The sequence below is a fragment of the Diceros bicornis genome, unplaced genomic scaffold (assembly GCF_020826845.1).
Source record: "Diceros bicornis minor isolate mBicDic1 unplaced genomic scaffold, mDicBic1.mat.cur scaffold_301_multi, whole genome shotgun sequence".
NCBI lineage: Eukaryota > Metazoa > Chordata > Mammalia > Perissodactyla > Rhinocerotidae > Diceros > Diceros bicornis.
The window spans coordinates 107238-134782 of record NW_026691174.1 but is presented as its reverse complement, the minus strand read 5'-3'; the positions used below and the strand labels follow the sequence as shown (position 1 = coordinate 134782).

At 59.1% G+C, this 27545-nt stretch overlaps 2 protein-coding genes across 2 annotated transcripts; one reads left to right on the top strand and one right to left on the bottom strand.

Moving 5' to 3' along the window:
- The first annotated feature begins 832 nt into the window (after positions 1-832).
- On the top strand, positions 833-12066 carry TICAM1 (TIR domain containing adaptor molecule 1). The gene is made up of 2 exons (XM_058537358.1): positions 833-868; positions 9534-12066. Exon 2 carries the CDS (start codon positions 9657-9659, stop codon positions 11781-11783), a length of 2127 nt encoding a protein of 708 aa, XP_058393341.1. The 5' UTR covers positions 833-868; positions 9534-9656; the 3' UTR covers positions 11784-12066.
- Positions 12067-20356: 8290 nt separating this feature from the next.
- On the bottom strand, positions 20357-24269 carry FEM1A (fem-1 homolog A). Its single transcript, XM_058537359.1, is given in 2 exon segments — positions 20357-22210; positions 22212-24269. Coding segments are annotated over 2 exon segments (1992 nt in total). The 5' UTR covers positions 23997-24269; the 3' UTR covers positions 20357-22003.
- Positions 24270-27545: the final 3276 nt, after the last annotated feature.

Here is a 27545-nt window from a genome sequence, read left to right as displayed (position 1 = left end):
TCCTTGTAACCTCCTGTATTTGGTGCATCTAACAAACGGTATTTTGAGAAGAGTTTCCAGCTGCTCAAGGCCGACAAAGACGCGCCCACAAAGGTATTATGATGATTATGGGTCCATCCTCCATAAAAAAAAAAATAAATCACTAAAAATGACATTTTACAACTGTCTTGGTGTAAAGATGAATATGATTCAGGCTGGATTCTAGTCATTTTTTTTTTCTTTCTGATTTCAACAGAAATGAAGAGATCTTCCTGGGCGCCGTGCCTCAACTCTGCCCAGTGGAGATGCCGCCCTGGGGCCAGGACCCCCAGAAGGCCAGGACCCCAGTGAATTTAAAGACATGTGCAAACACGGAATGGGGGCTTGTTGCCCCCATTCCCACCACGTGGGCGTCCCCAAGCCCCTCCGGGGGTGGCCGTCATCCCCCTTCAAATTTCAGGTAGACGCCCCTCCCTCCCTCTGCGCCCCGTTCTAGTTCCTGGAAAGCATTAATCACTCATCGAGATGATCTAATTTAAAAAGTGCCCTCTCATCTGTGTCGCCACTAGACTGTGAGACCCTCCCCCCCGGGCAGGGCCTTTGTCCCTCTGGCCCCTGTCGTGGCCCCCAGCGCCCGGCGCCCTGGGGGTGCCCAAACGCAGCGGCCGGCGGCGCGCGGAGGGCATCTCCCGGGGGCGTCTCGGGGACTTTCCCGGCCCCCGGGGGCCGTGACCTCACCTCCCTTCCTCCGCCCCGCGGGACGGAAGGGGCGGCGCGGGCGGCCGGGGAGGAGCCGAGCGCGCCCTCCGCGCCCCGCGCTGCGCCGCCGCCGCCAGTCCCGCCACGGTCCCGCCCCGAGGACGCGAGGGCGCCGGCGCCCGGATCCCTGGTAGGTGGGGAAGGGCGGGGGCCGCCGGGATCCCACACCTGGATCGGCCCCACACCTGGCCGGCGGGGACCCCAGGCCGCAGGGGCGCGCGCACGCCGCTCCTCGCCCGGGTCCAGGACACCTGCCACCCCGGGGCCTCTGGCGTCTTCGCGTCGCGTGTCCGGTGCCCCCTTAACGCTCCAGCTCCCCTCCCCGGTGGCCCAGGTCCTCCCCAACACCCCGATTCCTCCCCAACACCCCGGATCCCTCCGCAACAGCTCCGGGTCCCTCCCCAACCCCCCAGATCCCTCCCCAACCCCCCAGATCCCTCCCCAACACCCCGATTCCTCCCCAACACCCCGGGTCCCTCCCCAACACCCCAGATCCCTCCCCAACCCCCCAGATCCCTCCCCAACACCCCCGGGTCCCTCCCCAACACCCCGGATCCCTCCCCAACACCCCCGGGTCCCTCCCCAACCCCCCAGATCCCTCCCCAACCCCCCAGATCCCTCCCCAACACCCCGATTCCTCCCCAACACCCCGGATCCCTCCCCAACACCCCCGGGTCCCTCCCCAACCCCCCAGATCCCTCCCCAACCCCCCAGATCCCTCCCCAACACCCCGATTCCTCCCCAACACCCCGGATCCCTCCGCAACACCCCCGGGTCCCTCCCCAACCCCCCAGATCCCTCCCCAACCCCCCAGATCCCTCCCCAACACCCCGATTCCTCCCCAACACCCCGGGTCCCTCCCCAACACCCCCGGGTCCCTCCCCAACCCCCCAGATCCCTCCCCAACCCCCCAGATCCCTCCCCAACACCCCGATTCCTCCCCAACACCCCGGATCCCTCCGCAACACCCCCGGGTCCCTCCCCAACCCCCCAGATCCCTCCCCAACCCCCCAGATCCCTCCCCAACACCCCGATTCCTCCCCAACACCCCGGGTCCCTCCCCAACACCCCCGGGTCCCTCCCCAACCCCCCAGATCCCTCCCCAACCCCCCAGATCCCTCCCCAACACCCCGATTCCTCCCCAACACCCCGGATCCCTCCCCAACACCCCCGGGTCCCTCCCCAACCCCCCAGATCCCTCCCCAACACCCCAGATCCCTCCCCAACACCCCGATTCCTCCCCAACACCCCGGATCCCTCCCCAACACCCCCGGGTCCCTCCCCAACCCCCCAGATCCCTCCCCAACACCCCGATTCCTCCCCAACACCCCAGATCCCTCCCCAACACCCCGATTCCTCCCCAACACCCCGGATCTTCCCCAACACCCCGATCCCTCCCCAACCCCCCGGGTCCCTCCCCAACCCCCCCGGGTCCCTCCCCAACACCCAGATCCCTCCCCAACACCCCTGATTCCTCCCCAACCCGCAGATCCCTCCTCAAACCGTCCCATGCCTCCCCAACACCCCGGATCTTCCCCAACATCCCGAGTCCCCCCCAACACTCTGAGTACTCCCCAACACCCCAGATCTTCCCCAACACCCCGAGTCCTCCCCAACACCCCGGATCTTCCCCAACACCCCAATTCCTCCCAAACACCCCGGGTTCTCCCCAACACCTCGGGTCCCTCCCCAACACCCCAAGTCCTCCCCAACACCCCAGATCTTCCCCAACACCCCAATTCCTCCCCAACACCCTGGGTCCCTCCTCAACCCCCCAGATCCCTCCCCAACACCCCAGATCCCTCTCCAAATCCCCCAGATCCCTCCCCAACACCCCGGGGCCCTCCCCAAGCCCCCGCCATCCCTCCGCGGTGGCACAGCTCAGTGTGTGGGGCACACAGCACCCACAGTCGAGGCGAGAAGCAAACACTGCGAAATGTGTGCCAGACGCAGAGGGCGGGTATTCGGTAGCCCCCCCATTGGCCTGGCCTGAGGAATCCTCGATCCAGGTGTGGGAAGGGGCCTGTACATAGTAGGTGCTCAGTGAGGAAGGGCAGGGACCCAGGCTGCCTGGTTTAAATCCCCGCCCCTTTGCTTTCCTGCTGTGTGACCCCGGGTGAGTCACTCTGCCTCTCTGTGCCTCGGTAAATGGATAGTCAAAAGAGCCCTAACTCACAGGGTTGCATTTGCTTCGCACAGTCCCTGGCACATAGTAGGTCCACACTGAACCCTTACTGAGTAAATGCCCCTTCAGGCTCCCACACAGTTTGCAGACGGTCTGGAGACTTTTTGCCTTCCTTCCGTGTGTCTGCGTAACATTTCTTAATTAGCCCAGAGGAGCGAGGTGCGCCCCTACTGTGCGCCGGTCCTGGCAGGAGAGACTAGATGTGCCGTCTTGTTGGGGAGGGAGGGTTCAGAAACAGGACACATTTATTGAGTGCCTACTGTGTGCCAGGCGCTGTTCTGTCCATGTACTGATTTATTGCGTCCAGAAGCATTTATTAGGCACCTACTGTGTGCCAGTCGCTGGAGATACAGCTATGAAGGAGACGGATGAACATCCGTTTCAGGGGTGCTCGCTCTGTTGGGAGCAATGGATATTCAACAGCAATGCAGCCGTGCGCCGCATAACAACGTTTTGGTCAACGACGGACCGCATAGACGCCGGCGCTCCCATAAGATGGGTACCCTGGAGCCCAGGTGTGTCGTAGGCTGTGCCGTCCAGGTTTGTGTAAGTGCGCTCTGTGATGTTCGCACAACGACGAAATCGCCTGACAACGCGTTTCTCGGAACGTATCCCCGTCCTTAAGCGACGAACGACTAGGTCAGGTGGCGCGAATTTGAAAGGAGAAAAATAAGGCAGAGAGCGTGAGGGAGTGGGCTGCGGTTGTAAGCAGGGCGGCCAAGGTCGACCTTGATGACCAGGTGACCCTTGAGCTGAGACCTGAAGGAGACGAGGGAGCTAGATGCGTGGATATCCGGGGGAGGGTGTTCTAGGCTGAGGGAACAGCCAGTGCAAAGGCCCTGGGGCAGGATCTCTCATGGGGTGTTTAAGGAACAGTGTGGCTGGATCAGAGGGAGCAAGGGGGAGAGCGGGAGGAGGTGGGGACAGGAAGGGGACGGGGCACACAGGGAGGACTGGATCAAATGAGTCACGCCTAAAACAATTCTGATCACTCCCTCCTGACCCCACAGCAGCGCCTCCCACATCCTCCCCGGCTCAAGCTTTCAGGCCAAAAGCCCAGGTGTCCTTGCTTCCTCCCACTCCTCTCCTTCCTGGAGACCGCCACCTGGTCCAGCCCCCATCATTGCTCACCTGAGCCCGTGGTCCCCTCCACCCTGGTCCCTCCCAGCCTGGCCCCCCACTGTCTGTCCTCCCTGCAGCACCCTGTACCACCTGCCCCGTCCCCTCTCTGCCCTCCCTCCTCCCTCTCTCCCCCTCGCTCCCTCTGCTCCAGCCACTCGGGCCTCCTCACTGTTCCTCCAACATGCCAGGCCCGGTCCTGCCCCAGGGCCTTTGCACCTCCTGTTTGTCTTCCGGGAACACCCTTCCCCCAGATCTCCACCCAAGTCGCCCCCTCACCTGCTTCGGGTCTCAGCTCACCTGTCACTTCCTCCCAGAGGCCTCCCTTGATCTCCAGGCCTCCGTAGCTTTCCCCTGGTGGCCGCCCCACCCCCCTGCCCTGGCTCATCTCCTTCCCAGCACTTTCCCTCCCCTGCACTGGGTTACTCTCTCCTTCATTACTGGTCTCCCCCGACCCGACTGAGGGCCACTTTCCTGCTGGCTTTACAAATGGGGAAACTGAGGCTGAGAATGGGCCCCGTGGGCTGGCGGGTGGCCGAACTGGCCCCACCCAGGTGGATGCCTTCTCCCCGCCAGGCACCCACTCTCCAGGCGCAGACTGGACTTTGTCCCGGTGGCCCTGGAAGGCGGGGCAGGATGAGAAGCGGGTTTCCGGGAGGCTGGGGTGGTGGCCGGGGGAGCGGACTGAGTGGCCGGGGGACACGCCGGGGACAGGCTCGGGGAGTCAGTGGGTCAGAGTTCGGGCTGGTCGAGGGAGATTGAGCAGAAAGATTGGGTGACGTCAGAGGTTCGCCAGGAATGCGGGCCGGGCGGTCCCGCCGATTCCGAGGCTGCCGGCTCTGTCTCCTTGGCCATAACCCGTCCCCGCCCCCGAGCCTTCTCTGCGGGGGTCCCCACCTCCGGGGCTGCTGTCACACGTGCTCGTGGAGCCCCCACGGTGCGCCGGGCGCTGCTCTCACACTTCTGCACGTATGAACCCATCCAGCCTGTAAGAACCCCAGAAGGCAGGCCTCCGTCATACCCATTTCACAGATGAGGAAACTGAGGCAGCAGTGTGCACACGGCCTGTGCCAGGTCACAGCCTAGAAGGGGTGCAGCTGAGGTTTGAACCCCAGGGGCCACGCAGAATCCCCCTTGTTCGCTGCCGGCCACTAATTCAGGTTTGCTCCTCCCCTCCCTGCCCGTCGGGCAGGCCCCGGGGGTTTGCCAATTTTTTTTTCCCTTTTAATATTTTATCGACGGATAACTGAATGCAGAATAGGACGCGGATCCTACGGATGGAACTTGATGGATTTTCAGAGTGAATGCGGCGTGAAACCGAACGTGACGGGCAGCCCCACTCACGCCCTGTCCCAGGCACTGTCCCTCTCCACGCTTTATGAGCTGTGCCCTTTATCCGTTAAAAATTGGCGGGCACATGCCAACATGTGTGTTTTTTTGTTATAGACTGTCCTCAGGAGCCCACCGGGAGGTGGAAAGAACGGCTGACCCGAGGGTCAGTGCTGTTGGGGGGGATATCAGACCATATTTCTAATAGCTATCTTGATAATTTCAAAAAAAAAGATTTGGCTGACTTGTGGTCCCACCTGAACATAAGATCGTCGTCGTTTTTATCTGTTATGTAGCTGACAGCAAGCTCACACCAGAGATAAGCTGTACCCGCTGCCTTTCTCTTACTGCTCACTTGGGCCTGCGTTACAGGCAACGTGCTCCATCTGCCACTGTCTGTAGGAGCACTCTGGCCATGTGCTCATTTCCTGTGGGTTAGTTCAGTTAAAACTAGATAAGGCTGTTTCTCCGGCCACATAACCAGGTCCATGTAAGCTGGACCTTAGAGACCACAGGCTCGGTGATTTCCAGAGCCAGGCAGCCTGGCTTCCAATCCAGCTGTGCCCCTTACGAGCTGTGTGACCCTAGGCTACTCACATAACCTCTCTGTGCCTTGTGTCAGAAATGGCGCTAACCCCAACGTTACCGATTGTCGTGCAAATGTCTCAGCTTGCGCTGTTTAACGGAAACATAACACGAGGCGGCGCATACGTCAGTTAAAATTTCCTAGCAGCCACGTCAACAAAACAGGTGAAGTTAATTCTACTAATACTTTTTTTTTTATCCTCATGTATCCACCACGTCATCGATATCTAACGTTACTCCCGAGGCATCTTACATCTCTCTCTCTGGTACTAATTCTTCAGAATCCGGTGTGTGATTTACCGGATCGCAGTTCAGACGCTACATTTCCAACAGTTAAACGTGATCCCACCAGAACAAAGTTGTGTTTAACGGGGAAAAAAAATATCTTACGCCGATTCAGCTCTTCCATCGCAATGAATTAAAAATGCGTAAAATGTAAGATTGAGTTTCTCTTCAGAGGCAGTAGCCAAATTTCTGGTGCTCGGGAGCCACGTGTGGCTGGGGGCTGCCGTACAAGCTGCCACGGATTGGGGCTTAAACATCAGACATTTCTCCTCTCCTGGTTCTGGAGGCTGGAAGTCCGTGATCAAGGTGGCGGCAGGGCAGGTTCCCGCTGAGGCCTCCTCCTTGGTGCGTAGACGGCCATCTCCTCCCTGTGTGCCCACATGGTCCCCCTCTGTGCGTGTCTGTGTCCTCCTCTCCTCCTCTTACAAGGACACCAGTCCTATGGGATCAGGACCCACCCTAGTGACCTCATTTTGCCTCAATCCCCTCTTTAAAGGCCCATCTTCAAAGACAGTCACGTCCTGAGGTCCTGGGGCTCCGACATCTGAATTTGGGGGGAGACACAGTTCACCCCGTAACAGCCAGTTATGCCCCGTAGTAATCATACGGTCTAGAGAGAGAGGCATCCGGTTTTAGGCTTACAAACACTGGCGCCAAATAGCTGTTCCCCCAGACACCAGCCTCGCCATCTCAGTCAAGCTTGGCCTCCGAGGGGTGGAAAAAAAATCACACGCCTGATCCACAGCCCAGGTGTCGGCAAGCTTTTTCCGCAAAGGGCCCGAAAGTGAATGTTTTCAGCTTCAGAATATTTTCGGTCGCTTACTCCCCTCTGCTGCTGCAGCTGGAAAGCCATATAGGTGATATGTAAATGAGTGGGCGGGGCTGCATGCCGATAAAACTTTATTTACAAAAACAGCCCCTGGGGTGTACTTGGGGACTCCCTGTGCGAGGCAGTTGTGGACCGTGTCATCAGAGCAGGCTTGACCAAAAACCTGAAGGAGGGTGGACGGTGAGCCGAGGGCATCCCTGGGGGAGACAGTGTTCCAGGCAGAGGGAACAGCCAGTGCAAAGGCCCTGGGGCAGGACTGCACCTGGTGAGTTTGAAGAACAGCAGGAAGGCCAGGGTGGCACATAGTAGGTCTTCAATTAAGAGGCCCCACTAGATTGTATATTATATATAGACGTGCCCGCTTGATTGCCATGTATAGCATATACGATATTATTAATTAAGACACTGGACTGTCTACTCCAAGAGGGAAGAATCTGTTTCTTCCTTTTTCTATTTTTTTCTGTTTTTTTCCTCTGTCTGTCTCGCTGTGTTCGGTGGCCTGCACGACCTACCCCGTCCCCTCCCCGCCCTCCCTCCTCCCTCTCTCCCCCTCGCTCCCTCTGCTGCAGCCACATGGGCCCCCTCGCTGTTCCCCCAACACGCCAGGCCCAGTCCTGCCCCGGGGCCTTTGCACCTGCTGTGCCTCTGCCTGGAACTCTCTGCTCTCAGATGACCCCGTGGGTCCCTCTCTTCCCATTTTTAGGTCCTGTTGAAATCCCTCTTCTCATCAAGGGCTTCTCGAACCACGTTGTCTGAAACTGCAAACACTCACCCCCGATTCTCGGTGTTCCTGGCGCTCCTTCCCTCCTAACGCTTCTGTGTGGCGTTTGTCGCCAGCTGACATGCTGTGAATTTCCCGCACTTATTTGTTGATTCTCTGTCCCCCGCACTAGGAAGTCAGCTCCATTTTTTGGGTCTCTGCCATTTCTCCCTCCCGCTCGGCATTTCAACATGCCAGGCTGCTTCCATTTTCGAGAAAACCAGACAGCCACTTGCCTCCTTACATCCTTCCCCCAGCGCCGTGCCATCTCTGCCCCGCTCCCCGTGTCTGCTCGGTCACGTCCCCCCCGCGCCCCCACCCCCTGACACCGGCTCCCCCCATGCTCTCTCTACCTGGCACCTGACCGTCCTGGAATCATCAGCCTTGACCCCGGGGCCCCAGTAGACCACATGACATCTGCTCAAAGTGATTTTTTGAAATGCTGAGTCACTTATGCAATGAAGTCTGTGATTTATTGGCAAAGGGACTTGATCATGAATCAGCTCTTGCTCCAGACCAGGAGCCCTCAGTGAGACAGACTGGACTGGGGAACTAGGGTGCTCCCGGAGGGCTCCCTGAGGTGGTGGTGTTGTACCCGAGAGCTGAATGATGAGATTAAGGTCACCCAGGCAAGGGTCTGGGGAGAAGGTGCTCCAAGCGGACCGAACAGCGCGTGCAAAGGGCCTGAGGCGGGAACCAGCTTGGTGTTTTTTGAGAAATGGAGCGAAGAGGAAATACCCTCTTGGCAGCACCGTTGGGCATACAGCCGGCACTCAGTATGGTGAGCGCACCCTATTAATAATGCTACCTGTGTCAGTTAGCTATTGCTGCGTAACAAGCAGACCTTCGTGGCTTAAAATCAACAAGCACTTATTATCCCACCACGCAGTTTCTGAGCATCAGGAATCGGGCAGGTGAGCTAGGTGGTTCTGGCTTGGGGTCTCATGAGGTCACTGGCGTGGTCGGCCAGGGCTGCCTCATCGGAAGGCTCGACCGGGGCTGGAGTCCCTGGGAGTCCGAGGTCGCTCCCTCGTGTGGCCGGTGGTGGGAGGCCTCAGCCCCTCTCCACGTGGGCCTCCTCACAGCACGGCCGACCCTGCCAGAGCGACAGAGAAAGTCACCAAGAAGAAACCTGGTGTCTTTTATAATGTCACACGGGACACCGGTCATTTCTGCCGTATTCCGTCAGCCCCATAGATCGACCCTGGCACGCTGTTGGAAGGAATGCCCCAAAGGCCGTGAATACCAGGATGTGGGGTCACAGGGGGGGCCATCGAGGAGGCTGACCATCTCCCTCGCAAACACGTATTGAACGCCTACTGGCCCCGGTCCCCGGGCTCAGAACTTTCCATATGTTAACGCAACACAATTCCTTGAAAAAAGTCCCATAAGTGTGCTTATTATTAGCCTAATAGGCAGTGTAGCCTAGTGGTCAGACACACAGCCCCTGGAGCCAGGCTGCTCGGGTTCAAACCCCAGCTCTGTCACTCCCTGCTGTGTGACTGTGGGTAAGTGGCTTCACCTCTCTGTTCACTTTCTTCATCTGTACATGGGGAAAAGAGCGTCTATCTCTTGTGTGACCCCGGGCAAGTGTCGGCGGCTGTCCTCTTGCAGAGGAGGAAAGGGAGGCTGGGGGAGGTGACACGCCTTCCCCAGGTCACCCTGAGAGGCAGTGGTAACCGTTTCTTTCCTGCTCCCCGCAGGTCCGCCCTGGTGGCCCCGCGTGAGCGGGGAGGAGGCGCCGGGCGTGCAGGAGGGCGGGCGGCGTGGAACATGCCTCCACCACCCAGGGCTGCTCCCGCCGGAGGCCGCCCCCACCCGCGCCCATGGCCCGCCCGGGCCCGTCGCTTGCCGGCGCCTTCGACCTTCTAGGCGCGGCGGGCCAGGACAAGCTCTTGTACCTCAAGCACAAGCTGAAGGCCCTGCGCCCGGGCTGCCGGGGCGCCGACCTGCTGCGCGCCATGGTGCTCCTGCGGCTGGGCCAGGAGACCGAGGCCCGGATCGCCCTGGAGGCCATGAAGGGGGACGCGGTGGCCCAGCTGGTGGCCCGCCGGTGGGCCGGTGTGGACGGCGCCGAGGCCCCGGAGGACCCCCCAGACCTGTCCTGGGCCGTCGCCCGGCTGTACCATCTGCTCTCTGAGGAGGAGCTGTGCCCGGAGCCTCTGCGGGACGTGGCGTACCGGGCAGCCCTCCACGCCTTCACCTCGAGGGACGACCACCGGCTCGGGGAGCTCCAGGACGAGGCCCGGGACCGGTGCGGGTGGGACATCACTGGGGCCCCGGGGGACTTCGCGCCCCTCCACTCGGATCTGGCCTGCCTCCCGCCGTCGTCGGCGTCGCTCTCCAGGACCCGCAGCCTCCCGCAGCCCATCGAGAGCCTGTCCGCCTGGAGCCGAGGCTGTTCCCTGAGGTCCACCGGCAGCCCGGCCTCCCTGGCCAGCGACTTGGAAATTAGCCAGTCGCCCACCCTGCGCGTCCTCAGCGGCCACCGCGGCCCCCACGGGCCCAGCAAGCTGTGCGAGGAGCCCCGGGCCGGCCCGGCGCCCGAGCCTGCCCCCGTGGGCTGCCAGGAGCCCGAGGAGATGAGCTGGCCCCCGTCGGGGGACAGCGGGAGCCCCCCGGTGCTGCCAAGGGACCCAGGCCCTGAGGTGGCCCCAGATGCACCTGCTGGTCTGGCCGACCCCCCCGAAGCTCTGGAAACCAGCACCCACTACCCTGTGGAATGCACAGAAGTGTCAGCAGCACCCCCATCTCTCCCGTCGCCCTCCCTCAAGGACCAGACGCCACCCCAACTTCCTGCAGAAGACACCCCTTCTCCGCCCGCCCAGCCGTGCCCACCGACTCCCTCGGGCCCCACGACGTCTCCTCCCGGTCCTGCTCCATGCACCCCGCGGTTGGCCCACCCGGCCCCCGTGCCCCTGGGCGCCACCCCTCCAGAGACGGAGTCGTCTGAGCAGAAGTTCTATAACTTCGTGGTGCTGCACGCCGGGGCCGACGAGCTCATCGCCCTGCGCGTCCGGGAGAGGCTGGAGGCCCTGGGCGTGCCCGACGGGGCCACCTTCTGCGAGGACTTCCAGGTGCCCGGGCGCGGGGCGCTGCGCTGCCTGCAGGACGCCATCGACCACTCGGCCTTCACCATCCTGCTGCTCACCGCCAACTTCGACTGCCGCCTGAGCGTGCACCAGGTCAGCCAGGCACTGATGAGCAGCCTCACGCGGCACGGCTGGCAGGACTGCGTGATCCCCTTCCTGCCCCTGGAGAGCTCCCCGGCCCAGCTCAGCCCCGACACGGCCGGCCTGCTCACCGGCCTGGTGTGGCTGGACGAGCACTCCCGCATCTTCCCCAGGCAGGTGGCCAGCACCTTCAGGGCCCAGCAGCTGCGGGCGCGCAGGGCCAGCTGGAGGAAGGAGCAGGGGGCTCGGGCCCTGCGCGCGCAGAGCCAGCACCTAGAGGGTGAGCGGCGGCAGGGGGCGGCGTGGAGTGCCGCCTACTCTGCCTACCTGCAGAGCTACCTGGCCTGGCAGGCGCAGATGGGGCAGCTGCAGGCGGCCTTCGGGAGCCACCTGTCGCTCGGGACTCAGGGGCCCTATGGGGGCCAGGTGCCCCTGGGAGGCCAGCCACCCTTTCCCACCTGGCCGGGCCTCCAGCCACCAGCCGTGCCTCCGTGGCTGGCGGGCACCCCCCCACCAGCCTTCTCGCAGCCCCCCGCCTTCCAGCAGCCCCCCACGTTGCCGCAGGCCCCCGCCTTCCCTCAGCCCCCCACCTTGCCCCAGGCCCCCACCTTCTCACAGCCCCCCACCTTCCCGCAGGCCCCCCCTGCGACCCCCCAGAGCCCTGGGCTGCAGCCCCTCATCATCCACCACGCCCAAATGGTACAGCTGGGACTGAACAATCACATGTGGAACCAGAGAGGCGCCCAGGCGCCCGAGGACCAGCCGCAGGAAGGGGAATGACCTGTTGACCAGGGACCCCTGCCCCCCTGGGGCTGGACCCTAGAGGCCCCCTCCCTGTCCAGGGGGCGCGGTGCCACGTGGGGCCGTCTGCTCCTTCCAGGACATTGCCTGCAAGACCTTCATCTCTCAGGAAATAGTGCAAAACGGGCCCGATGACTTTCCGGGGGGACCAGAATGGGATGTGGGGTTCCCAGATTCTCTCTGCCTGGATGGTGGTGGTGGGGAAGGGGCTGGGGGATAGCGGGACGGTGTTTTAATTATAATAAATATTTATTGACCATCACTCGAGCGCCGTTGTCTCCTGGGAGACCTCCGCCCGGCGATGTGTTTGAATAAAAACGTGTCTACTGTTCCCCAAAAACAGAATCGGAAAGGAGGAACTCGCTTCCCCGCCTGAAAGGCATGAGCCGGAAGTTGTGCACGTGTGCTCTCATTTCATTGGCCAGAAGTAGTCACGTGGCCCCTCTCTGGCTGCAAGGGAAGCTGGGAAATGTAGTTTTCTGCTGGGCTATGTGCTCTGCTAAAAGTCTTATTTCTAATGTGCTACAGAAGGTGGAGAGAAAAGACATTTTTAATGGGTGACATGTGGCAGTTTCGGCTGCAGCCCTCTCTGGGGCGGGGGCGGGGGTCTGCCTTGATACCCCCACCAAGGCTAGGCTCAGATCCCACTGTGTGATCTTGAGCAAATGCCTTCTCCTCTCTGAGCCTCTGCTTTCTCATCTGAGAAGTGGGTTTACGACGCCTGTGTTTCAAGGCCATCAGCGCATCCTGTGCTATAAACCCCAGGAGCAGCATAAGTGCTCACGACCTGTGCGTGCTCGGCACAGGGGTGATGGGTCTTTTTTAGGGGTACAGACCTTTGGAGAATAAGAAGATAATTGACATTTGTCAGCACTCACCATTTATCGATTCTGGAGGCTTCTTTAGCTAAACATATTTGAATCCTCAAAAATGGCCCCCCAGGTGGAAGCGTCTCTTGTTGGGCCCATTTTACAGATGAGGAAAACCGAGGCTCAAAGAGGTGAATCCTGGTCCCCAAAGTCACACAGATCAGAAGTGGGGACATTATAATTGAAGACACCCAACTTCCAAGGGAGGGATGAAGGGGGCCCAAGAGGGGCGACTTGGGGCCTGGGGAGCTGGGATGCTGTGAGCCCCTCCCTCCCAGTGATGGGCACCCTGATGTTCAATTTCCTCCACTGCCGGCGCCCAAGGGCGGGCCCGACGTGAGTCACCCAGGCCGTCATGCACCGCCTGCTATTTTAGTCACTGACTCAGATTTTGTCAGCGCTGTGGTCCCGGCCCCCCGGCCAGGCTGAAATGAAACCTGGGGAGGAAGCCTCTGAGATTAGCTTCCGGGTGGGGCCGAGGAGGCTGGGGTGGCGGACACAGCCCGCGTCTGATCACTGAGGCCAGAGCCAGCTGCAAAGAACTGGACGGTCGCAGTGGACCGGCCATTTGTCCATTTGACACACATTTATTGATCGACTACAGTGTGCCAGGACTGCCCCGGGCAGCGGGGTGCCGAGGGGCGAAGACAGATGTGATCTGTCCCTTGCTCTCTTTCCGGGAGGCGGAAGGGAGGGAGCAGGGAACCAGTCATCAAATGAGGAAGCAGGATAATCTCAGAAAGTGAAGAGACTTTGGAAGAAATAAACAGGGCGAGGAGGTGGGGATGTCTCAGGAGGGAGAACTTTGGCCCAGGAGGCCAGGGAGGGCCTCTCTGAGGAGGTGTCGTGAGAGCCAAGACCTGGAGGATGAGAAGGCGCTGGGGTGATGGGGAGAGCTTGGGGAGGGGGGCGATCTGGGTGGAGAAACAGCTCGTGCAAAGGCCCTGGGGCAGGACTGGGCTGGGCGTGTTGGGGGAACAGCAAGGAGGCCCATGTGGCTGGAGCAGAGGGAACGAAGGGGATCGAGGGAGGAGGGGGGCGAGAGAGGGGAGACCTATATGTCCCTGTGCCACCCCGGATCGTTTTGAAAGCCCTGGCATGCTGGATGAGCCCATTACATCCTCCCAACTGCCCCAGGAGCTACACTATCATTGTCCCCACTTTACAGATGAGGAAACCGAGGCCCAGAGAGGGGAAGTCACTTATCCAAGGTCACACAGCACATCAGTAGCCTTCGGGGCAGGAGAAGGAGCCGGGCATCTCTAGTGGATTCTAGCTCATTCGGAGGCTGTGCGGCCTGGGAATTGATTGCCTCGGTTTTTTGATTCTTTGAAATATTCTTGTTCTTTTCGTTATTGTTAATTCGTGGTTTTCCAGCATGCCGTGCCCACCCTGAGAGGCCCGGGATGGGTCAGTCTTGGTCAACGCTTGGGTGTTTTCAGAACCCAGCGCGGGGCATGGCACACAGGAGGTGCTCAATAAGTGAATCCTTTTGATGGATAATTATTGAGCACCCGCTGTGTGCGGGCCTGTGCCAGGCCCTGGGGACACAGACCTGTTTCCTGCCCCCATGGAGTTCACTGGCCAGTGAGTGGGGAGGGTGTGGATTCATCCATCCGTTGATCCAATCAACATTTATTGAGCTCCTACTGTATGCAGGCCCAAGACAACTTCGTTCTGTCTTCTCTGGGCACGGGGTCCAGTGCCAGAGACAGAGACAGTTAAGGTGTGATGAAGGCTGTAATAGGGGGCTGCAGGAGCGCACAGGGGACCCTTGGCCAGCCTGGGGGGATCAAGAGAAGCTTCTGGAAGGAGGAAGTAAGCTGAGACCTAAGGCACAAGTTGGAATGAGCCAGGGGCTAGGAACAGTGTTCTTGGCGGTGGGCACAGCATGGGCAAAGGCCCGGAGGGCGGGGCGACTCCAGCGGGCCACAATTCCGCCCCCCAGCACCCCCTGGTGGCCGCCCCCGCGGCCACGTGGGCCTGGGGTGTTTCCTGGGAAAGTCCCACGTCCACTCTCGGCCAAACAGCCTCAAAAACAAAAACAAACACGAAACAACAGGAGGAAAATTTTTGGAAAATTTCCCCTCTTGAAAAACTGAGGAACGTGCATCAGTCACAGAGGATGTATTTTCGGAGGGCCATAGCCTGTCCCTCTCGGAATGGGTCTCTCCGAGCCGGTTAGAGCTTTCACACACGTCCTCGCGGCCCTGGGCCCAGAGAGGGCAGCGCTTTGCCCGGCGTCACACAGCACGCGCGCGGGCGGAACCGGGTGGCGCTGCGTTTGAAGGTCGCCAATCCGCATGGTCAGGGCCGACCCTCTGCCTGTTGACTTCACTGCTGGGTCCCAGCGCCTGGCACACAGCAGGCGCTCCATAAATGAATTCGAATTACTGCCTACGTGTGCTTGCGTCTTTCAAGCAACCTCTCGATTCCGTGTCCCCTTCCCGCCTGCTGGTGACAGTCCCCGTCATTCATTTCGGCATCCGTTCGTTGAATGGTATGTATTGAGCACCTACTGTATGCCGGGGAGGGTTTTGGATTCGGGGGCTCTGGTCCTGCCCTCCTGGGGCTCTCACCTCCGTGTTGGGAGTGGGTGGGTACAACCTGGGGGGTCCCGGGTGTTGTGGGGGATGCGCTGTGGGGGCCTGGAGGGGAGGAAAGGGCACCCCGGGGGGAGGGACCAGCCCAGCAAAGGCTCCGGGTGGGGGAGCTTGGCGCCTGGAACCGCATGCTCTATCTTTGGGGACCCAGACTGGGCTGTGACGAGCGTCTGGGCCACCAGGGGGCGCCGTTGGACAGCGTGTGCAGCCTCTCCCCTTGCCCAGGGCTGGGGAGGGGGTTCCCGCTAGGAGAGCCCAGGGGGGCAGGGACCCCCAAAGAGTGCGGAGTTCCAGGCCACGTCACAGCCCCCTTTCTCCGCTGACAGGCTCCATCAATAGCAACAGTGGCAGGGTCTTTGTTACAAATGTCCCCATTAACTGGGTCTTTGGAAATCGTTCTGCTGGGGACCGGTGCCCAGAGAGGGCAGACACTCGCCTCAGGTCACACAGCAAGTCCTACCCCGCCCGGCCCTCCCGGTGCCTCCTCCCGGCGCTGAGGGCCCCTGGGCCGGGATCTTTTATTTTTAACCTGGTCCGTGGACAGGGTATTTTTATAGCTCTGGGAGGCGCCCAGAGCTTCCAATTTCCAAGGGACGCTACAAAAATTGCGCTCTTCCTAAGGCAAGGAGCCGCCTGACCTCCCAGGGGGGCCTGGCCCGGTGTCCTGTCTCCCCAGAAGCTTCTAGGGGGCCCTCAGACCCCCCCACCGGGCTCTGTGCCCGTGCCCTTCTGTGCTGGCACCTGGGCACCGAGGCTGGGGGTGGCGCCGGCTGCCTGTCCCCCTCCCTTGATGCCACACGGGGCCCTCTGCTCTCTGTCACCCTCCCGCTGAGTCCCCAACTCTGTCTACCCGTCTACCTCCGGATCGTTGCCCTGCGACTGTACTAAAAGCCACTGAATCGTACACTTCAAAACGGTGACTTTTATCTCAGTAAAAAAAATGGTAAAAAATACGACCGCGTCTATATTTTTGAACGTGGGCCGTTTGGGGCTGGCTGTGCTTTGCTCCCTAAGACACGTTCAAATGAACACGCAACTATTTAAAAAGCTAAAAAGTTCATCCGTGTGTGATATGTACAAGTGAGCGTGTATACAGCAGGTGCCCCATAGTGACCACAGCTCTATTGCGCGCTTCCTGTGTGCCAGGGCGTTTTTACGGGTAAACTCGTCTATTCCTTCGCGCAATGCTCCCACGGACCCCGTTTACAGATGAGGAAACTGAGGCTCAGGGAGGGGAAGGGCTGTTCCCAAGGGCGCGTGGGCCCGGCCTAACCGCCACCCCGCCCGGCCCAGTGAGCCCGCTCCGTCTCTGAGCGAGGGCTGAACCCAGAGCCCCCTCCCCGCGCGCGTTTCGTTCCATTTTATTACGTTTTTTAAAGAACCAGCTTTTCATTTGCCTGTTTCTAGTTCATCAATTTCCACTTTTTCCTTTTTCCCTGCTTCCATTTCCTTTGGGTTTAATTCACACTATTTTTCTAGCTTCCTAGGGTGAAACTTTACATCGGGGGCGGGCACGCTTTTTCTGTAAAGTGCCAAACAGTGACTATTTAGGGGGTCCCTGTGGCGACTGCTCGATTCTGCGGCTGCAGCTCAAAGAGCCCCAGGGGAGGCGCCAACGCTGTGCCAATAAAACTTTCTTTACACAAAGGGGGCTGGGTCTGGCCCGCGGGCCACAGTTTGCAGACTTTCCTGAGAGCGTGGATTTCCTCTTTTTCTTCTCTTCCCGCGTCAACATTTAAACCCACGCATTTCTACGCACAGCTTCAGCTGCACTGCGTGCGTTTCCCGTGTTGTGTTTGCGGCTCACCCCCAAATATTTTTTAGTTTTGTGATTTCTTCTACCTGCCTGGGTTCCCTGCCGGCCCCGAGTCACACCTGAGTGTGAGGCCCTTTGGAAGCCAACGCTAAGCCTTCTATCAGTCACAGACGTTGATTGAGCGCCTACTGTGTGCCAGGCATTTTCCCAGGCGCTGGGTACATGGTGGTGAGGGAGGCAGCCACGGTGGGGCTCCCACGAGGCCCCAGAGCCACCTCGGGTCCCCAGCGCTGCTCCGTGTCTCCCCAGCCCATTAAATGGCCCACGGTCCTTCTACCTACTGGCTCTCGCCCAAACCCCAAGAGACCATCTTTGAGCCCTTTCACTCCCCATTCTCCACCCCTAAATCATCCACAGTCTGGCCTGCCGGCCTCCGAAGTGGATCTGAGACCAGTCCACGTCTCTCCATCCCCGCCAGCGCTCACTGGGACACCTGCCTGGCCTCCCGTTTCCACGTCCCACCCCAGCCCCCTCCCGTCCATTCCTCCAGAGCAGCCAGAGTGGTCTCGAAGCTTAAATCGGCTCACACCGCTCCTCAGCTTGAAACTGCGGTGGCCGCCCATCGCCCTAAAGATAAACCCAAACGGCTCGCCCGGGGCCTAAAGGCCCATCTACCCGTGTCCCCCAGCTCCTCCCGCCCTCCCCTCGCTCACTCTGATCTGGCCACCCCGGCCTCCTGGCTCTTTGAATGAGCCACGTGAGTTCGTTTAGTCGTTCAACAAACGCTTAGTGGGCTACTGTGTGTCGGGTCTTCTTCTAGGTGTTGGGGACAAGAGAGATTGAGCTGGTGTAGCGGACCTTCTAGGGAAGGGACACGGACAAACAAGGAAATAAAGAAAAAGATAATTATAGGGGTCGAGAAGGAAATACAGAGGGGGATGTGGTGGAGGATGGCTGGGGCTGCACTTCTGACAGTCTGGGAGGGCTTCACGGAGGAGGCATTTGCTCAAGCTCATTGCTGGATGGGCTTTGACTAGAGGACATTAGGGCACAGGGCAGGGAGAGGGGGCTGCCCTGGGGCATCTCAAATGTCCCTGCCATCGCTGAGGTTCACAAGAAACACAGGTGCCGGGGTCAGGGGAGGGGACGTGGCCCGCCCCCACCAGAGGGGTGGTGCCACCTGATCCGGGCTGGCCCTTGCCTAACCATGTTGTGACAACCAGTGGGTGGAACCACCCTGTCCCAACCCACAGGAATCCACACCCCACCCAATGTTCCTCCAGGGACAGAGTCAGGGCCCCCCTGGGCCAGCCCTGAGTGCCCGCGGTCCCCAGGCCAGTCACCTGGCCTCCTGGCCTGAGATGTGACTCCAGGAGGTGCTATCTTTAACCTCGGGCCGGGATGCTCCGCTCCCCGTAAACACTGCTCAGATGACAGCCCTGGAGTCCCCTGGGGGTGGGGGTGGGGAGCCCCGAGCCTGGTGAGGCCACCAGGGGCTGCCGGCTGTGTCCACTGCTGCTGCCCCGGGCTGTTGAGGTGGACGGCATTCATTCGTTCATTCCCTCCCTCACTCAGTCACTCAACACACGGGTCACTCATGGTGACCAACGCAGACCCTCGGAGAAGGGCATTAACCACGCAGATGAGCGAACGAGCACAAGTTCAGGCCCAGATTTGGTTCTGTGGCAGCAGAAGGGGCACGGACGGACAGCGAGCAGGGGCGGGTGGCTCCCACTGGGGGGCTGGGCGGCATGCCCTCTGACACCCCCAAGATTGGGTTTCATCCTTGACCCTGAAGCTTCCCGGCTGGGTGTGCCTGGGGAAACCCTTCCCCTCTCTGAGCCTCGGTTTGCTCATCTATCAGCGACAAGGGTCATCGTCCTGGCTGTGTGGCCTCGGGCAGCTCACTCGGCCTCTCTGAGCTTGCTTCTCCTTCACTGATAAATGGCAGGGAATAACTTAATCACCGTGGAGGGGTTTTCTGCCGTCCTCCGTGGCATCTATTCCCCCGTTTTCCAGCAACCCCAATTTCACCTGGGGTACAGATGTCTGGGCAGGTGGGCTCCTCCCCCACCCCTCCTCCTAGGTGGCGCAGGTTGGGCTGATCAGCACACCCCACTCCTGGGCTCCTATGACTGGTCCAATCTGAGGGAAGCTCAGGACTCAGTTGCGCTGGCAGAGAGTGATGCCTTCCATTCTGCTGGCTGCTGTCTCGGGACTGTCCCCAGGAACCAGGTTGTTCTTAAGAGTTCTGATCTGCTGGATCAACCCTCACTTGAAACCCACCCGAGCTTTGTTTTAAGATGGCTTTCACCGGGAAGCCTGAGGCTAAAGCCACAATTCACAGGTGTGAGCTTGTAAAGCAAGCATGTGGCTCAGATCAGTTTTCCTCTTTGGTGAGTCTCATGACACCTCTGAATGGCCTCAGTTTTCCCCCCTCACAAAATAGGGATAATAATAATGCCTATTTTACCAAGCTGCTGTGAGCAGTGAGGTGGCCCACGTAAGCATGCAGAATGGTGCCAGCACACAGTCAGGGCTTAATAAATGCTCGCTAGTGTTACATGTCTCCCGGGAGACCACTCTGAGGGCATCTGCTGATTCAAACTCCACTCCTTGGAGGCAAGGATCCATTCATACTGTGCCTGAGTGGGTGTCAGCTGTTAAGAGGTGTTGGGTCCCCAGTGAAACCAGGAGGTGGAGACCCTCCAACATCAGCCTCGGGTATAACGGCTCAATCCTTAACCCTCGGAACACGCCCGAGGCTTCTGGGGAGCAGTGTGTGCTGAAGTGGAGAAAACTAGAATCTCACAAGCCTGATGGCGGGACAAAGGAAAAGGGGGCCGGGTTTTCCTCTCAAGCCTGAACCAGCCCCCGGAAACCCACCAAGGTCACGGAGAGACCTCCTGGGCCAGAGTGCCCAACTGACCCCAACGCTGTGTCTCGCCTGGAGCCAGGCTCAGTCAGGGCGCCTGTCTGTTCCCCTAGCCCTTCCTCGCCTTCCAGGAGCGGCAAGCCGCCACCTTTCCGTGGTGACCCTACTGCAAAACCAGGGTGTGGACTAAGTCCGTGGTTTTCACTTTTTTTTTTTAATGCAGTAATATGGCATTTTTGGACACAAAGCCTCAGCACATAGACAAACTCCTCCAGTTAGAGACGGCGGCCCGAGAGCTGGTCCCTTCCGTGGACCAGCACCACCGCCTCTCACACTCGCCAGCGCCCCCTTGCTGCCCTCTCCCCCGCCCACCCCAGCAAGGAACTGTCAGGCGCTCTCTTTGAATGGCGTCTCTTTAACGACTTAAACATCGGCGCCAAAACTCACCATTTAAACTGCTTCATTGCTTTATTCCGTGCTTTGGGAGGGACAGTGCCTGCGTTCCCGCCTCTATGGGAGGTAAAACCTGGTCTTGTAAATAAATAACGTCCTAACTAACACTGCAAATCCAAACGAGACCTAATTTCCTCCGACAGCGGGACATCCGGGGACCCGCTGTGGCCTCAGAGGGCCTCTGTGTGGCTGCCACTCGGTGAGGCTGTGTGAGAGGCGTGGGGTGTAAATGCCGCCGTCCTGAACGTGACCCTCCTCCTGAGCTGTGGGGGCAGCTGCCTCCAGCCCCTTCTGCTATTCGTGGCTCTCCGAGCAGGCCGAGAACAGTCTCCTGCGGCCTGCCAGGGCTGACAAAGGATCACTCCAGGGGAAAATCTCACCGCGGCAGGTTCTCCAGCCTGGGCCCTTTATACCCGAGTGACAGGAAACCAAGAGCTTGTACCACCTTAGTCAGAACCCTGTTCTCTACATTCGCTGTCCCATCTAGCTCAGTTATTGAGTTAACCTTGTCCTTGGGCTCTTCTCAGGAAGACCTGGATTCGGGTCCTTGAGCAGCTAAAGAAAAGTGGCTACAGCCACTTGGGTTGGATACGCCAACGCGAAACCGTGCACTTGTAAGCGACGTGCGAGGCTGAAGCAGCCTGCAGTTTTAACTCAGAGACTGTGCGAACCAAACCCCAAACCAATCATGCTAGCTCTGTGGGAAACTGGCATCAAGCTCGGCTCCTTTGGTGTTTGGCCTGATCCTTCTTTGGAAAAATTCTCCTCTTTCTAACGAGAATGGAAGTTGGGAGGCCCAGGTGAAGTTTCAAGAAATGTAGTCACCTGTGTTTTAGGGACCGGTACTACAGACTTGTACCTCCCTCACCAGATTCTTCACGCAATAAAGCTCACTCCTGATGGCTTTAGCCATCTCAGGCACAACAAACCCTTGCTATGTGAAATTAGCTTAAACCTGACAAAATTCTTTAAAAAGAAAAATATGGCAGCAAGACCTCAGGACTCCTGTGCAATGCCTGTAACCTGCCCACTTATCAGGTAAACAGAACACCAAACCAGCTGAAAGCTATGTAAGTGGCAGGCTGCCCTGGGCAGAGAGCCCTGCCCACGTGGCTGTGACCACGGCAACAAGGGAGAGAGCCGGGCACAACGGTGCTGGAAGAAGTGAGAGCTGGTCTGGCTTCTTGAGCCTCCAACTTTCCACCTTGGGAGGCCCCAGTCCTAACACTGCATTCGGTGGCTGGGTTTATCCAGCCATGTAAGGGGCGAAGGAGGACGGACTCCATTCTCAGCTTCTTCTCGTTTCTAATAGGGGAGGAAGGCAATGGCTTCGATCCCTCTGCCTCTAGGTAAGAAGGCAAAATTCTCCAAAACCCAGGCAGATGGGATGCGTGGAAGGTCATGCGGCTTCTCCCAATTAAGGATTAGCGCGTGCTCCTGGAGAAAGACAGTTTCCCGAACATGAGATCCTGAAGGCTTCTAGCACCAACAGCTTGCTAACTCCTTTCCCTCTCTCTGCAGAGAGGAAGGGCCGTGGAGGCAGGAGAGCCCTTCTCCTGTTTTATGCCACCTGACACATCACCGAGAGAGGGCGAGGATCAGTGTGGGCTACATCCCTCCCGGTTTCCCCCTTCAGGACCCTGTCAGTGCAGCTCGATGAACGCCTCCAGCTCCTCAGGGATGAAGCCCTTGTAGGGGATCTTGTTTTTGTCCAGGGCGCGGGCCGCAAGGCACTGCAGGGTGATGTAGTTGAAGGGCTGAATGGTGCTTTTAGCCAGCAGCTTCTCATCTAGCAGCTCGTAGGCCGTCTTCTTGAAGGCATTGGTGGCGTCCATGTGGGCCCCCCGCTGCGATCAGGGCGTTCATGATCACCGGACAGTTGTTCTGGGCCGCGATGTGCAGCGGGGTGTTGTTGTCAAAGTCCCGGCTGTCTGGGTCTGCCCCACAGTCGAGCAGGACCTTGACCACCTGGAGGGAGGGGAATATACCCACTGGGTAGCGGCCTACGTTCTTGGTCTCCTTGTCCACGGCCATGTGCAAGGGGGTGAAGCCGTTCTTGCCCCGGGGGGCACACTTGAGCAGCCGGTAGACGGTCTGGTGCTTTAGGTGCTCCTGGTCGGGTGTGCATTCTACTTTCTCCAACAGATAGAGCAGGTGGAGGATGATGGCCAGGGCCTTGGTGAACTGGGCTGAGTCTCCGGGCTCCTTGGGCAGCTGCAGGGCCCGCTCCACTTCCCGCACCCCTTTACACAGCACCCCCATGAGGTCTGCAAAGCCGATTTGTGTGCCCAGGCCGCCCTTGGCCACGGCCGCACGGTCCTGGAGCACATAAGAGAAGAGTTCGGCAAAGGACAGGAAGCTGCTGGCAGTCATGGGGCTCAGAGGCTCCAGGTTGTTCTGCTGCATGTCCAGGGCGTACTTCCACAACCGGATGCAGCGCTCAAAATTGCCAGAGTCCGCGTACACCGCGCCCCGGTAACGGATGTAATACGAAGTGTCTGGGTGAGACGGACCCAGGATGCGCTCCCGGATCAACAGGGCCTGCATACGCATCTCGTCCGGGTCGGTGATGAGCGCTTCCAATTCCTCGGTGGTGTTGACCTCCTTGGAATAGTCGTAGGCCAGGACCAGCTGCGCGGGCTCTGGTTTGGGCAGATACTCCCCGCCCTGGTGCCGCAGCTCCATGGCGCGTCTCCAGTGTTTCATGGCGCCCAGCAGATCCCGCTTCTTATCCACGTAGGTGGCTCCCAGCAACTCCAAGGCTTCCACGGCTGCCTCCCGACTGGTGGGGCAGCAGCTCTCGTAAGATTCGGCGCTAGGAGGCTCCTCCGGGGAGGGGCTGCTGCAGGCGAGGCTGCGCCGGGGCTGTGCGCCTCCGGGGCGGCTGCACGAGAGCGCCGGCGCCACCTCCTCACCGGCAGGCTGCTCCTGGATGAGGTACTCCACGATGTTGGTGTGGCCCGTCACGCTGGCCGCCAGCAGCGGGGTCATGCCGTAGCCGTCGCGCTCCATGCGGGCGTTGCAGCCCAGCAGCAGCTGCAGGATCTCCAGGCTGCCGGACTCGGCGCAGTCGTGCAGGGCCGTGTTGCCCTTGGCGCTGCGCCGGTTCACCTGGGCACCCTGCTCCAGCAGGTAGCGCGCGATCTCGCGGTGGCCCTTGTAGCAGGAGATCATGAGGCACGTGTGGCCGTGCCGGTTGGCCACCTCCAGGTCGGCCTGGTGCTCGCCCACCAGGTAGCGCACCACCTCCAGGTGGCCGTCGAAGCAGGCGGCGCGCAGCGGCGTCGAGTTGGTGCGCGTGGTGCGGTTCACCGAGGCCCCGCGGCGCAGCAGGCTCCGCACCACGTCCAGGTGGCCGGCGGCCGAGGCGGCCCAGAGCGGCGGCGCGCCCTCGATGGTCTCGCCATCGAAGTGCACCGAGCCGCCCGCCTCCACGCTCGCGCCGCACCGGTCCACCAGGTACTCGACCACGTCCAGGTGGCCGTAGCGCGCGGCGATGAGCAGCGGCGTCCCCTCGCCCGCCACCTCGCCCGTCAGCTCCTCCAGCTCCTCCCGGCTCCGGCCGCTGAGCAGCTTCTGAAGCAGCTGCAGCTTGCCGTCGCGGGCCGCCTTGTACACGGCGCTGCGGAGGTCCATGGTGCGGGCCTCCGCCAGGCCATGGGCCGGCCGCCGGGGCGCGGGGAGACGGTGGACTAGAGCCCGGAGGGGCCGGCGGCAACCTTCACCGTCTCCCCTGCCGCCATCTCAGGGACCGCTCGGGCGGAACAAAATGGCTGCCGCGGCCCGGCGCTCTGGAGGAAGGGGAGCGTGCCGGGAAATGTAGTCCTCTGAGTCGGCCCACTCCGCAGGGCCGCAAAGGAACGGTGAGATGTTAAGACTACAACACCCAGAAGGTGGCGGGCCAGCCGCGGCGAACTGGGAGCACGGTGCATGGTGGGAACTGCCGTTCCGATCGCGGCAGATGGCGGTGGAAACTGGCATCGCGAGGACTACTATTCCCGTCATGCAATGCCATCGCGATGCCTTGTGGGACGCGGGGAGGTTTGGTTACGTACTTCCTGTGGCTGTCAGAGTGCTCGAGCCAACGGGAAACGCAGGCGCAGGCCAAAGGACTACATTCCCCAAAAGGCTTCGCGAGCGACTCGGAGCCAATCAGAAGCGAGAACGAAGGCGAAGCGGGGCGAACGGTCGGGTCTGATTTGCGCTTGGGGTGGCCGAGCCGCCGACCGGCAGGGGGCGCTCGGGAGAGGCGGGAAAACCGGTGGGGCGAGAACGTTAGGGCGACTAAAAGGCAGGGGCGGGATTCGAACCCAGGCAGCAGCGGCCACGTAATTTGCAGAGCTCAACGCAAAAGGAAAATACGGAACCCCTCGTCCAAAAATGAGGAAGGATTTCCCAACAGGGACAGCAGAGCATTAAACCAAGTGTGGGGCCCTTCTGAGCATGGGGTCCTGGGGGAAGCCTTAACCCCAACCCTCTCTCGCCTCCACTTTGCTTCTGCCTGCCCCAGATTTATTGAGAATTATGGGAAAGTTGAAGGATGTTGGCATGCCCAAGAACGTTCAAGAAACGCATGGTGTTCTCTTATACCTCCCGACCTTCGTGTATGCTGTTCCCTCTTCCTGGAACACTGTTCCGCACCTCTTCACTTGGCTACCTCGTGGGCCTTCTTCAGGTCTCAGCTGAGACTTCAAGTCCTTCCGGATGATTCCTTGACCGGGCACCTCCTGGGTGCCCTCCCCGGCTCCACAGACGTTCTTCTTCATGAATCTTAGGGAAATACTCTGTATTAGTCAGCTCGGGCTGCTGTAACGAATACCACAGACTGGGTGGCTGTATCAGGCAGGGTTCGCCAGAGAAACAGAACCCAAGAGGAGATAAATATTATAGGAATTAGCTCATGCAGTTATGGGGGCTGAGAAGTCCTGTTATCTGCCATCTACAAACTGGAGACCCGGGACAGCTGGTGGTGTAATTCAGTCCAAGTCCAGAGGCCCGAGAACCAGCAGCTCCGATGTTCAAGGGCAGGAAAAGATGGACGTGCCAGCTCAAGAAGAGAGAGAACTCACTCTTCGGCCCTCAGTGGGGTGTATGATGCCCCCGGTGGGGAGGGCGACCTTCTTTCCTCAGTCTACTGATCCAAATGCCAGCCTCTTCCAGAAACACCCTACAGACACACCCAGAAATAGCGTTTTACCTGTTATCTGGGCATCTCTTAGCCCAGTCAAGTGGACACATAAAATTAACCATCATAGTGGCTTAAACAACAAACATATATTTCTCACAGTGCTGGAGGCTAGAAGTTCAAGATCGGGGTGCCCACATGGTCAGGTTCTGGTGAGGGCTCTCTTCCTGGTTTGCAGACAGCTGCCTTCTCCCTGTGTCCCCACATGGGGGGGGGAGAGGGAGAGAGAGAGAGGGAGAGAGGGAAAGCTCTGATCCCTTCATCCCCTTATAAGGGCACGAATCCCATTGTGGGGGCCCCACCCTTTTGACCTCATCATCTCCCAAAGGCCCCACCTCCTAATACCATCCCGTGGGGGTTAGAGCTTTAACATACGGATTTTGGGGGGACACACACACGTTTAGTCCAGAACACACTCCGAAATGGCTCCCTGGGATTCAGGGCCTGTTAATGGCGTTCCTGAGTTGAAGCACACAAAGGAGGAAGAAGGAGGGAGGGGGCAAGGACAGATCCCCCCCCCACAGGCTTGGTGGGGTGAGTTTCTTCTAGAAACGGGAGCATGCATGAATGTGGGGACTAGAAGCAAAGGCAGCTATGAAAGTCTCTCGGTTCATAAGCGATGGCGTGAGGATTGGAACCCAGGCTGTCTGGCTTCAGAGTCACAGCCCTGTAGGTCCCGACACACAGTGACATCTTTTATGTTACCGAATGCACTTGGCTTTTACTCTCTTTCTTGTTGCACAAATGTTATATGCTCTCTACAGAAAGAAAAAACAAATCAGGACATGCAGACGAGCAAACGAGAGAGCAAAACCACGAAAACCCTTCACACTGTCTCCCAGCCGGAGACGAAACTGTTGGTGACCTGTAAGTATTTCTTTTCTCTCCCATCCTTTTTGTGCGCATATCTGAATTTCTGCCATTCCTGACTGCCTTTGGTTGCGGAAAAGAACACCTTTGATTTAATAACAGCTCTTCCACAGCAAAAACGAAAAACCAAAGACCCACACCATCCTAAACATACACGTGGCTTTAAGTTAAAGACAGTTCAGGCTTTTTCTGATTCCTGAAACACAAAATGATGGAAAAGTGGTCACTTGGGGCTCGGGGAAATGCAGGTGGTATGCTACCTGCTCTTTTGCACTTGGCTTGACTATTTTTCCATTCCTTCAACAGGTACCACATTTTATGTAGAAAATCTCCTGCTGGTGGACATTTTTTGATTGCCCACGGGGTGCCAGGTACTGCTCTGGACACGGGGGTACGATAGTGAGCAAGACAGACAAAAATTCCTGCCCTGGCGGAGCTGCATTCTAATGACATGCATTTCCTGACAGCATTTTTCATGGCTGTATAGTATTCCACGACACGGAATCATATCATGTTTTATGTATGTAATCTTCTGCTATTAAAACCTCCACTTCAGTGCATGTGCTGGTAGCTAAATATTTGTGTGTTTTCTTTAATTATTTTTCTAATTGGGGTAAAATATACAAAACATAAAATATACCATTTCAACCACTTTTAGGTGCACAACTGAGTGGCATGAAGCACATTCACATTGTCGTGCAACCATTCCCACCATCCGTCTCCAGAACTTTCTCATCCTCCCTAACTGAGACTCTGTCCCCATGAAACACTGACTCCCCTCCCCTCCCCCAGCCCCTGGACCCACCATCCACTTTCTGTCTCTGTGGATGTGACTCCTCTAGGGACCTCCTGTGAGGGGATCACACAGCGTCTGTCCTTCTGTGTCTGGCTCATGTCACTGAGCATCATGTCCTCAAGGTCCATCCGTGTGGTAGCTTCTATCTTCTTTAAGCTGCTATAATTTTGGATTTTCTGCCACGCAGTGGGAATGGATCCTAACTGGCCCGATTTTAGGGGCCAGCCGGGGGAGGAAGGGTAGACTTGGTATGAGATTGGGGGAGAATTGACGGGGCAAGAGAGCAGAGGAATCTTGGCGGGGGGGGGGGGGGGGGCGGGCAGATCCAGAAAGT

Excerpts from the sequence above, each read along its gene's own strand:
- TICAM1 (XM_058537358.1), top strand. The coding sequence starts at position 9,657 with ATGGCCCGCCCGGGCCCGTCGCTTGCCGGCGCCTTCGACCTTCTAGGC.